Genomic DNA, 9976 nt, shown 5'->3' with positions numbered 1-9976 from the left:
GTGGTTGAATCTCCACCACTAGTGAATTTAGGCAACCTCCCTCGGACACGCGCCTGAGCTGCCGCGGCCTCCTCGCGCTCGCGCTTCCCGCCCCCGCCTGTGAACGGCGCCTCTTCACACCTCCAGCTGTGAACAGGCCTCGTGCTCGCGGGGTTGCGCGTGCCGTGGGCCCTTCTGCACAACAACACCGTCGGCTTCAAGATGGCCGGCGAGACACAGCCGAGATATAGCCGAGAGACTGCCGAGATATAGCCGAGAGGCAGCCGAGAGGCAGCCGAGAGGCAGCCGAGAGGCAGCCGAGAGAACACAGCCGAGATGTACGCACATCATCTTTTATTTATTTATTTATTTATTTATTTGGCAGGTGCTCACAAGCAGGACTCGTACGGCATCATCGCGCGCATGGTCAAGGAGACGGCGGTGTGGAAGCAGACCCTCGAGGAGGGCTTAATCAACTAGTCGATGAACTCAATCCACTCATTCATTGTAGGTGTGGAAGCAGATCCTCGAGGAGGGCCACGCCACACTCCACCGCGGCCACGCCTTCAACGCGACACGCGCGGACGAGAAGGGGAGGGTGCGGCGGGAGAAGCGGAGGGAGGCGCAGCGCGCGGGCAAGCTCACGTCGCTCGCAAAAGGCATCCGCGCCGGCCGCTGAGTAGCAGGGGCGAGGGGACGCCCTCCCTCCCTCTGTCTGATGAGCGCATTTGGCGCTGTCTATTGGTTGTGGGGGGTTCGCTTTGTCTGTCGGTGTTTGCAGAGTGTCGGGCCGAGTGTGCATGCTTCCTTCCGCCATCTTCTTTCGACTGAAAGAAACCTAGTATTTGCCAACAAGGAAAAGAAGTTTAGGAAAAGAAAATCGAGAGCGATATGCCATGTTGATTGATTGATGGGAAGGCGAAACACAGTCCGACCAACGACTGGGACACCAACGCGGTAACCGGTATGGGTGGACGCAGGACGGGCGATGACGGTCACACAGCGTTATCGTCACCCAGCACGAACGCCTCGGCGACCATTGCCTCAATTCCGCCAACGCCACCCACCGCCACAACGCCGCACTCGCAGCCGTCCACCGTGCGCTCACTAGCGTCACGAGCGACACCCTGCCAGTTGGCTCGATCCAGCTGGCCGACAAGGGAGACGGGACCCCCGCCTCCAAGGCTGAGCGGAAGGGCTACTACGCCCACGTCAACAAGGGACACATCCCGGACTTGATCCGCGTCGGCTCCACGACTACGTGCTGGGAGTTCAAGTGCTACACTCCGTTCCTCCCCTCCGGCGCAAAGCAACGGCTCCGCCCGCTGCGGAGGCGCCGCCTCCCGCGCCGATGGGCACTTCATCGCGCTTGGCAACACTGAGGAGCACGAGCACCTCTCCGTCGTCGTCCTCGGCCACCCCCAACGGGGTGACCCGGACACGGAGGAGCAACTGGACCGTGTCAGCGGCGACGGATGGGTGGCAGCGAAGGACGGTGATTACGCTGACGCCCTCGCCAAGCGCCACACGGTCATCCTCCTTTCCCGAGTCGACCGGAGCATTCTCCGCCGACCTCGATCGTGTCCTCCGCCAGCTTGCGAGGAGGACCGCACGCGCTAGTGGGTCCATTGACCACACGCCGTACGGCACCTCCCGCGCGTCCACCCGCTCGCACTACACCTTTCACTCCGCCGCCATCTCCGCCGCCATCGTCACCGCCGACGCCCTCGCCATTCAGAACTCGGCCGCCGCCCTCGGCTTCGAGCTCACCCTCGACCCCCGGGATTTCCCCCGGGCTTTTTGGGGGGGGCCAAATTTTACCCCCCCCCCCCCCCCCCCCCGCGCGGCCGGCTCCCCGGACCCCGTTATGACTTCGTCGTAAAATAACGCCACAGGCGACTCCGAACCAGGGCCCGCCCTGAAATCTAGCCGTGTGTGTGTCCCACCTCCATGGATGCGTCACACGTGATGCGCGACCCCAAGGAGCCTCTGTGGCTCGGGCGCCGCATCTCCGAGACTGCCGCGAGCGAGCTATCTCCGGCGGCGCTGAGCGTACTGCAGGTCTGCGCCGGCAGCTCGTAGCCGTGCACTTGCGCCCACAAGAGGATGCGCTCCTCCGCTAGGCCGCCTTCTCCTCTGACCAGACCACCGTAGAAGAGTTCGTGCCCACCGCCGAGTGCCAGCGCGAGTACTCTGGCCGCGGGCCGGAGCAGTGGAACTACGGCGAGGGGCACGGCCGGCCACTCTTCTGTCCACGACACGTCCCTGACGCGTGTCGCCCACACGCCCATAAGGCGAGCTCACAGCGGCTGGCTGCTGCCAGATGCTCGACGCGCTGCTTGCCCCGCCGCTGCCTGTCGACCTGCGCTGTCAGGCAAGCGCCGAGATGCCGCCGAGACTGAGGCAGAGATGAGCCGAGATGCGGCCGAGGTGCGGCCGAGGTGCGGCCGAGATGCAGCCGAGATGAGTCTGGACATGGGGACGAGACGCCGTTCACAGCAGACGCCTGTGAACAGGAGATCTTCCTCGACGTTGGCAGCGGCGGCGGCGTGGTCGGCTGTCGTGTTTCCGCTGTGGACGGCGTCTCTTCACGGCTGCCGCTGTGAACAGGAGCGGGCGTGGTATTAGTCGTGGCAGCGTTGCGAGGCTTTGCGTCGCGTGCTCTCAAGCTGTCGCCTCTGAGCTCGCCCTCACAGCGGCAGCGCTGTGGACAGGCCTCACCGGCGCCGTCGGGCTGGAGCTGGTGCACGCGCGGCGCGAGGCGGCGGCAGCTGTGATCGGCGTCTCTTCACGGCTGTGGCTGTGGGCAGGTGCGGGCGCGACACGAGGCGGCCGTCGCGGCGCTGGCGCGGGTTCGTAGCGCCGGGGCGAGGCGGGCGGCGGCGCAGGCGGAGGCAGAGGCTGCGGAGGCAGAGGCTGCGGAGGCGGCGGCGAGGGCGGCGGCGGCGAGAGCGGCGGCGGCGGAGGAGCGGGCAGAGGCGGCGGCGGTTGAGGACGAGGGGTGGGAGGAGGAGGAGGAGAAGGAGGCCAGCGTAGCGTTGCGGGCTGCGAGGGAGGCGGCGGCTGCGGCGGCGGCGGCGGCGGAGGTGTCTGCGGCGGTGACGCTGCTGTGTGTTGACGCGCTCTCCGCCAAGGAGCCGTTCGCGGAGGCGGGCCGAGATCGAGCCGAGATCGTGCCGAGATCGAGCCGAGACCGTGCCGGGATCGTGCCCATGCAGCACTTGGCCGAGATCGAGTCGAGATCTAGGCCTGACCCAGCGCTTGCTCGGGCGGACAGCTTGTGGGGGCTGTTGGCCAGGGCGACCCGCCCGAGTAGCAAGAAGAGTAGCAAGCATGAGAAACACACAAGATGAGAGTCGAGAGATTACTGTTGTAAGGCACACGCTGTCGATATCGACTACGGTATATGATCACAGGCGACGCGCGTGTTTTGCAACAACGCGACCTGGCCTGCCTCGCTCAACGCCGCGCTGGCCGCGCTAGCGACGGTTCGCGCGCTTCCGCCGGCCGCACTAGCCGACGCCGGCTTGGCGCTACACAGCGCCACCGGGGTCGAGGTCACGTGGGACCGTGTCGGCGCGCCTCTGCACGTGTACGTGCGGGAGGGGAGGCAGGGCGCGTGCCCGCCAGGAGGGCGGTGTGACGGGCGGTACGCGGCGGCGAGCGAGGGCGGCGTCGACGGCGACATCGGCATGGTTTGAAAAAGCCGTCGACGGCGACATCGGCATGGTTTGAAAAAGCGAGAGAATTGGAAGCCTACCGGGGGGGGGGGGGGGGGAACCGGAGCGCATCCCAGAGAGAAAACGGGGCTCCGGCTCGGGCCCACCCTCGTGCACAAAGATCGCAGTTCCTTTTTACCCATCTCACAGTAGAGAGGTGTCCGTTTTATTTATTTATTTATCGGGGGCGGCCTTGTCACACTATATCTAAAAGCGCGTCGGCCGTCTCGCCTCGCGACAGCATCAGAGTGCCATGCGGAGAAGCGCTGACGGCGGGGGAGGAGCTGTGACACCGCTCTCGAGGGTCTATGCCCAACCGCCGAGGGCTCTGCATCTCCCGCCTCGCCACCCGAGGCCCCCTGTGTCGCCGCTCAGACGATGGCCTTGTCCCACACGCCTCCGGTCGCCGCCGGCCAGACGAAGTCCGTGGTGGAGGCCACCTGTTCACAGGTGAAGGGGGGGAAGGGGGTGAACAGCCGCGGCGAGATGGGTGGTGTGTGGAGAAGAAAGGGGGGGGGGGGGGCATCTCCTTCTGCATCTCGCCGCATCTCCCCCTCTCTCCCTCGCATCTCGTCGCATCTCGGCTGCTGCTCACCACACCAACCATCTCCTCCCCCGCAGAAGCGACGGCCGGTGCCACCGCCTCCTCCGCCTCCTCCTCCTCCGCCACCGGCACCGCCACCTCCTCCGCCACCGCCGGCTCTGGTGCCTCCGCCGCCGCCTCAACCGACGCAGCCTCCTCCGCCGCAAACTTCTTCTGCGCCTACGCCCCCGATCCGCCGAGCGTCGCCGAGATTGCTCGAGATTCGGCGCCTCCTCCCCCGCCGCACTCCGGTTCGCCTTAGCGTCCCGCATGCCCATCGCCTTGACAGTGCCCGCCTGTTGAAAGAGCGGGGCCGTATCTCGGGTCAGATCTCGACGCAATCTCGCCCATCTCAACGCACCGAAGGAACCCGCGGATTAGATCGCGGGCAGATCTCGGGCAGATCTCGGGCAGATCTCGGGCAGATCTCGGGCAGATCTCGGGCAGATCTCGGGCAGATCTCGGGTAGATCGCGGCCACATCTCGCGCATATCTTGGCCATCTCTCGGCCATCTCTCGGCCACATCTCGCCTGTATCTCAGCCGCGTCCGCCGCCTCCGCCGCCGCCCACGCCTCGCCGTGCTCCGCCTACGGGACACTTCCCGGAAAGTTCGCGGGGAGCTCCGAGCAGCGGCGCCGCTCGCCTTGCTTCTCTCTCTGCCGTCAGCGCCGCCGAAGCCGCCGCCAGGTCTCCGCCGGTTGACTCGAGCGCCGCCTTGCACGCCTGCGAGCATATGGGACGTGTGCATGTGCATGTCTAGGAACCTTCTAGGAACCTTCTAGGAACCTTCTAGGCGGGTGCGGCCGAGGCGAGGCCGAGGTGAGGCCGAGGTGCGGCCGAGGAGTGGCCCAGCGAGGCTCATGGCTCGCGGCGCCTTCAGGTCCGCGCGCGGCAGCTCAGCGCGCAGCTGCTTCATCAGCGCCATGAGGTCGCTCGCCGACAGCGCCGGCGCCGCCGCCTCCTCTGCCTCGGCTGCCGCCGCCTCCTCCTCTGCCTTCGCCGCCGCCGCCGCCGCCTCCTCTGCCTTCGCCGCCGCCGCCGCCTCCTCCTCTGCCTTCGCCGCCGCCGCCGCCTCCTCCTCTGCCTTCGCCGCCGCCGCCGCCTCCTCCTCTGCCTTCGCCGCCGCCGCCTCCTCCTCCTCTGCCTTCGCCGCCTTCGCCGCCGCCGCCGCCTCCTCCGCCTTGGCAGCGGCAGCTGCGGCAGCTGCCTCTTCCTCCGCCTTTGCCGCCGCGGCCGCGGCCTCCTCCTCAGCCTTTTCCGCAGCCGCAGCCGCAGCGGCCTCCGCCTCCGCCTTCACCGCAGCGGCCGCAGCAGCCGCCTCCTCCTCCGCCTTGGCAGCGGCGGCGGCCGCCGCCTTCACCGCGGCCACATTTTCCATCGGGCCGTCGCGCTCCCGGCGAAGTTTGCCGTTCTTGGGCCGGGCATTGCCAAAGGTCTGCGCCGTTCGCTTCCCTTTTTTTGTGCGCTTGTCGCCGCGGCCCATCTGCACGGCCGGCAAGCGAGCAGCAACGGCATATTGGGACGCCGTCGTGCTGACGGCGGCGCGATGCGCCACGGGCAGCAGGAAGCCGCGCGCGCCGCAGACGGCCAGCAAGAGGACGAGCTTGCAGGAGAGCATGGGCCGTCGGTGCTTTCGCGCAACCTTCTCCGAGCTTCGGCCGGTTTTGCTTTTCGGTTTCTTTATTGGGGCGTGGCAATTCTTTTTCTCGCGATGTCTGCCCCTCCGCGCCGCCGCTCGCGCCGTTTCGCCACCGCCTCCTCCGCCGCCGCCCCCTCGCCAGACACGCCGCCGCCCGCCCGCCTCCTCGACCTCCCCACGGACCTCCTCGAGCGCGTCCTCGCTCGCTGCGACAGCCCCCTCGATATCGCTCGTGTCGCGGCCGTCTCGCTGCTCTTCCACGCCTCGCTCGCGGCGGAGGCCATTCGCTTGTGGGCGCAAGAGCGCGGCTTCGAGCTGCTGGCGCAGCCTGAGGGCGAGGGCTGCCCCGTGCGGTGGCTGTGCTTCGCTGCGTTGCTGTGCGAGTCGAACCCGCCGGCGAGGGCGGCGGCAGGCCGTTATCACAGCGTCTTCATCGACGGCGAGGGGCGGCTCTCATCGTGCGGAAGGGCTGACAACTGGATGCCGGGCATTCTTGGCCACGGCGAGGGCGTGGCGCGGCTCAACACGCCGACCCGCCTCCCTTCGCCGCTGGGCGGCGAGCGTGCCGTGAGCGTGTCGGCTGCAGCCGGGTCCAACCTTGCCCTCACCGCTGACGGAGCTGTCTGGAGCTGGGGCCGTGGATGGAGCGGCCCGCTGGGCCACGGCGACGAGCAGATCCAGCTGCTGCCGAAGAAGATCGAGGCCTTTGCTGGCCAGCGCGTCGCCGCTGTGTCGGCTGGAGCTGCGCACAGCCTCTCCCTCACCGCTGACGGCGCTGTCTGGAGCTGGGGCTCTGGATCCTGGGGCCGGTTGGGCCACGGCGACACGCAGAGCCAGCTGCTGCCCAAGAAGATCGAGGCCTTTGCTGGGCGGCGCGTCGTCGCTGTGTCGGCGGGATGCTACCACTGCCTCGCTGTCACCGCCGAAGGCGCCGTCTGGAGCTGGGGCAATGGAGGCTCAGGCAGGCTCGGCCACGGCGACACGGACCAGCAGCTGCTGCCCAAGAATGTCGAGGCCTTTGCTTGGCAGCGCGTCGTCGCTGTCTTGGCTGGAGGCGGCCACAGCCTCGCCATCACCGCCGACGGCAACGTCTGGAGCTGGGGCTTTGGATAGGCTTTGGCCAGCTGGGCCACGGCGACGAGCAGGACCAGCTGCTGCCCAAGAAGGTCGAGGCCTTTGCTGGGCAGCGCGTCGTCGCTGTGTCGGCTGGAGCCGGCCACAGCCTCGCTCTCGCCGCCGACGGCAGTGTCTGGAGCTGGGGCGATGGAGACTACGGCACAGTGGGCCACGGCAATCGGCAGGGCCAGGTGCTGCCGAAGAAGGTGGAGGCCTTGGGTGGCGGGCGCGTCGTTGCTGTCTCGGCTGGATACGACCACAGCATCGCTCTCACCGCCGTCGGCGCTGTCTTTACCTGGGGCGAGGGCGGCCGCGGCTGCCTAGGACACGGAGAGGACCTGTCGGACCAGCTGCTGCCCAAGAGGGTGGAGGTATGGGCGCAGTGACCAGGAGGGCACTCTAGTCGGCCCCGAGCGCAGCTCACGGTGTTGTATCACTTGTGCGGGCTAGCCTTGACGCTTGAGAAAGGAAGACAACCTCACGGGGCATGGGAGAACGGCACGGGCCGCCACAATATAAAGGTAAGGAAAGGATGGAAGTTCATTTATAAAAGGAAGGAAAGAATAAGAAATAAACAGGGACCCACTGCGCACTGGGGTAGGTAGGTAGTAAGGTGAAGAACAGCCAGGCTCGGACTGGACACCAACGCGGTATGGGTGGACGCTAGACAGATGATGACGACACGCACGAGCGACACACAGACACAAACAAGCTCACAAGACACACAGCCAGCTGGGGGGTTTTCTTAGCAAAAAGAAATCTGTGTCCCTCCTCTCGGTGCCTCCGTCGCGCCCGCAGCCTCCGCCTACCGTTGACGATGTGCTCTGCCGCCTCTGAGCCCTCTCTCCCGCCCACCTCCGTCCGCGTGGGCGTGGTGGGCGGCGGCCAGCTCGGCCAGATGATGGCGCTCGCCGCCCACCGCCTCGGCGTCAAGCTCACCTGCCTCGACCCGGGAGGGCTCGCGTCGCCGACCGGTGCTCGCCGCCCGCCCTCGCCCACTGTCGCCCGTCGCGCATGCACGGCCCGCGGATCGCCGCCCCGCCTTCCTCGCCGTCGCGGCGACGGCGTTTCCTCCTCCAAGCCCCTGCCTCGGCCCGCCTCCGACGCCTGCGCGTGTCTCTCGCCCGCAGGCAAGGTGTGCGGCGCGGCGGTGACGGGTGGGCTGGCGGACGGCGCGGCGATCCGCAAGCTCGCCGCCGAGGTCGACGTGCTCACCGTCGAGATCGAGCACATCGACACCGCCTCCCTTGCCGCCATCGAGGCCGAGGGCAAGGTTGCGGTGCACCCGTCGCCGCGCACGCTCGCCACGATCCAGGCCAAAGACAAGCGGCTGCAGGAGGGAGACCAGAGCCTTCTCGACCCCGGCGCTGACCCTCCGCTGCCCCCACGACCCAGGACAAGCTGCTGCAGAAGCGGCACCTCTCCACCGTCGACGGCGTCAGCCTGGGCGACTCCTGGCACGTCTCGGCCGCCCGCTCCATCATTTCTTTCTCGACTTGCTTGGGGAATGAACTAGGCGACTTCTGCGACGTCCCGGACGCCGCCGCCCTCCTCGCTGCCGGCGAGACGTGGGGCTACCCTCTCATGCTCAAGGCGCGGACCCTGGCCTACGACGGCCGCGGCAACGCCGTCGTCCGCTCGGCTGCCGAGGCCGAGTCTGCCTTTTCCTCACTCTCCCGCGGCGGTGCGGTGCCGCTGTATGCAGAGCGGTGGGCGGAGTTCGTCTCAGAGCTGGCGGTAATGGTTGCGCGCGCACGCGACGGCACCGTCGTCACCTACCCACTCACCGTCACCGAGCAGCGCGACTCGATGTGCCACACCGTCGTCGCCCCCGCGCCGGTGGCCGCCAGCGTCAGCGAGCAGGCGCTCGCCGTCGCGCGCAAGGCGATCCACTCCCTGTGAACGGCGTCGCTTCACACCTCCAGCTGTGAGCAGGCGCTCGCCGTCGCGCGCAAGGCGATCCACTCCCTGTGAACGGCGTCGCTTCACACCTCCAGCTGTGAGCAGGCGCTCGCCGTCGCGCGCAAGGCGATCCACTCCCTGTGAACGGCGTCGCTTCACACCTCCAGCTGTGAGCAGGCGCTCGCCGTCGCGCGCAAGGCGATCAGCTCCCTGTGGGGCGCCGGCATCTTCGGCGTGGAGTTGTTCCACATGAAGGACGGCTCCGTCTTGCTCAACGAGATCGCTCCTCGCCCTCACAACTCCGGCCACTACACCATGGACGCGTGCGTCACCGAGCAGCACGAGATGCATTTGCGCTGCGTCGCCGGCTTGCCGCTCGGGGACACTTCCATGAAGGTTGCCGCCGCCGCGATGTACAATGTCATCGGCTCCGCCGACGGCAAGCTCTCCACCACCCTCGCCGCCGTCGACGCTGCGCTCGCGATGCCGTGCGCTGCTCTGCACTGGTACGGCAAGGCGCCTCCCAAGCCGCGCCGCAAGATGGCGCACGTCAACCTCGTCGGAGGGTCGCGCCACGAGGTCGCGATCGCCTTGCGGAAGCTCGAGGCGATCGCCGACGCCGCCAACGGAGTGGAGGGGGCGGTGGCGCCGTCGGCCCCCGCCGACGAGGCTCCGGTGGTCAGCATCATAATGGGGTCCGATTCGGACCTGCCGTGCATGAAGGCCGCCGCGGAGGTGCGACGCTCCCACGCCCCCGCCGGCGTGCCCTTGCGAGCTCAGAGCCTTGGGCGGCGTCTCTTCACACCCGGGGCTGTGGACGGCGTCTCTTCACACGTGTCGCTCGCCCGCAGGTGCTCGAGCAGTTCGGCGTCCCCTACGAGATCACCATCGTCTCGGCCCACCGCACGCCGTCGCGCATGTACGAGTTTGCGCGCGAGGCGGACGCGCGCGGCGTGCGCGTCATCATCGCCGGCGCGGGCGGCGCGGCTCACTTGCCAGGCATGGTCGCCGCGCTGACCCCGCTGCCCGTCATCGGC

At 67.9% G+C, this 9976-nt stretch overlaps 3 protein-coding genes across 3 annotated transcripts in view; 2 read left to right on the top strand and 1 right to left on the bottom strand.

Annotated features, from left to right (window-relative positions):
• Positions 1 to 831, top strand: part of EMIHUDRAFT_443325 (hypothetical protein) — a 2323-nt gene extending 1492 nt beyond the window's left edge. The window contains exons 6-9 of the mRNA XM_005779269.1: positions 30 to 66; positions 137 to 208; positions 365 to 420; positions 491 to 831. Of these exons, the coding sequence (XP_005779326.1) occupies positions 30 to 66; positions 137 to 208; positions 365 to 420; positions 491 to 810 (485 nt within the window). The 3' untranslated portion in view covers positions 811 to 831. The remainder of the gene's footprint in view (positions 1 to 29; positions 67 to 136; positions 209 to 364; positions 421 to 490) is intronic.
• A 3021-nt stretch (positions 832 to 3852) lies between these two features.
• Positions 3853 to 5910, bottom strand: EMIHUDRAFT_443320 (hypothetical protein). The gene is made up of 6 exons (XM_005779268.1): positions 5445 to 5910; positions 5069 to 5354; positions 4813 to 5005; positions 4539 to 4577; positions 4294 to 4461; positions 3853 to 4138 (listed from the first exon to the last, which is right to left on the bottom strand). Exons 1-6 carry the CDS (start codon positions 5898 to 5900, stop codon positions 3895 to 3897), a joined length of 1386 nt encoding a protein of 461 aa, XP_005779325.1. The 5' UTR covers positions 5901 to 5910; the 3' UTR covers positions 3853 to 3894.
• A 1908-nt stretch (positions 5911 to 7818) lies between these two features.
• Positions 7819 to 9976, top strand: part of EMIHUDRAFT_424259 (hypothetical protein) — a 3071-nt gene continuing 913 nt past the window's right edge. The window contains exons 1-7 of the mRNA XM_005779267.1: positions 7819 to 8011; positions 8168 to 8352; positions 8433 to 8498; positions 8604 to 8909; positions 9117 to 9569; positions 9609 to 9674; positions 9791 to 9974. Of these exons, the coding sequence (XP_005779324.1) occupies positions 7855 to 8011; positions 8168 to 8352; positions 8433 to 8498; positions 8604 to 8909; positions 9117 to 9569; positions 9609 to 9674; positions 9791 to 9974 (1417 nt within the window). The 5' untranslated portion in view covers positions 7819 to 7854. The remainder of the gene's footprint in view (positions 8012 to 8167; positions 8353 to 8432; positions 8499 to 8603; positions 8910 to 9116; positions 9570 to 9608; positions 9675 to 9790; positions 9975 to 9976) is intronic.

Source organism: Emiliania huxleyi (assembly GCF_000372725.1).
Source record: "Emiliania huxleyi CCMP1516 unplaced genomic scaffold EMIHUscaffold_233, whole genome shotgun sequence".
In the NCBI taxonomy this organism is placed as follows: Eukaryota; Haptophyta; order Isochrysidales; family Noelaerhabdaceae; genus Emiliania; species Emiliania huxleyi.
Note: the sequence above shows the minus strand (reverse complement) of the source record. Positions and strands in the feature narration are given on the sequence as shown.

What these genes read in the sequence shown, in the direction of transcription:
- EMIHUDRAFT_443320 (XM_005779268.1), bottom strand. Translation starts at nt 5,900, where the DNA reads ATGCTCTCCTGCAAGCTCGTCCTCTTGCTGGCCGTCTGCGGCGCGCGC. An exon ending in CGGCCGCACCCGCCTAGAAG is followed by an intron (nt 5,006 to 5,068) that starts GTTCCTAGAAGG and finishes ATATGCTCGCAG; the next exon opens with GCGTGCAAGGCGGCGCTCGA. An exon ending in TGGGCATGCGGGACGCTAAG is followed by an intron (nt 4,462 to 4,538) that starts GCGAACCGGAGT and finishes TCGGGGGCGTAG; the next exon opens with GCGCAGAAGAAGTTTGCGGC.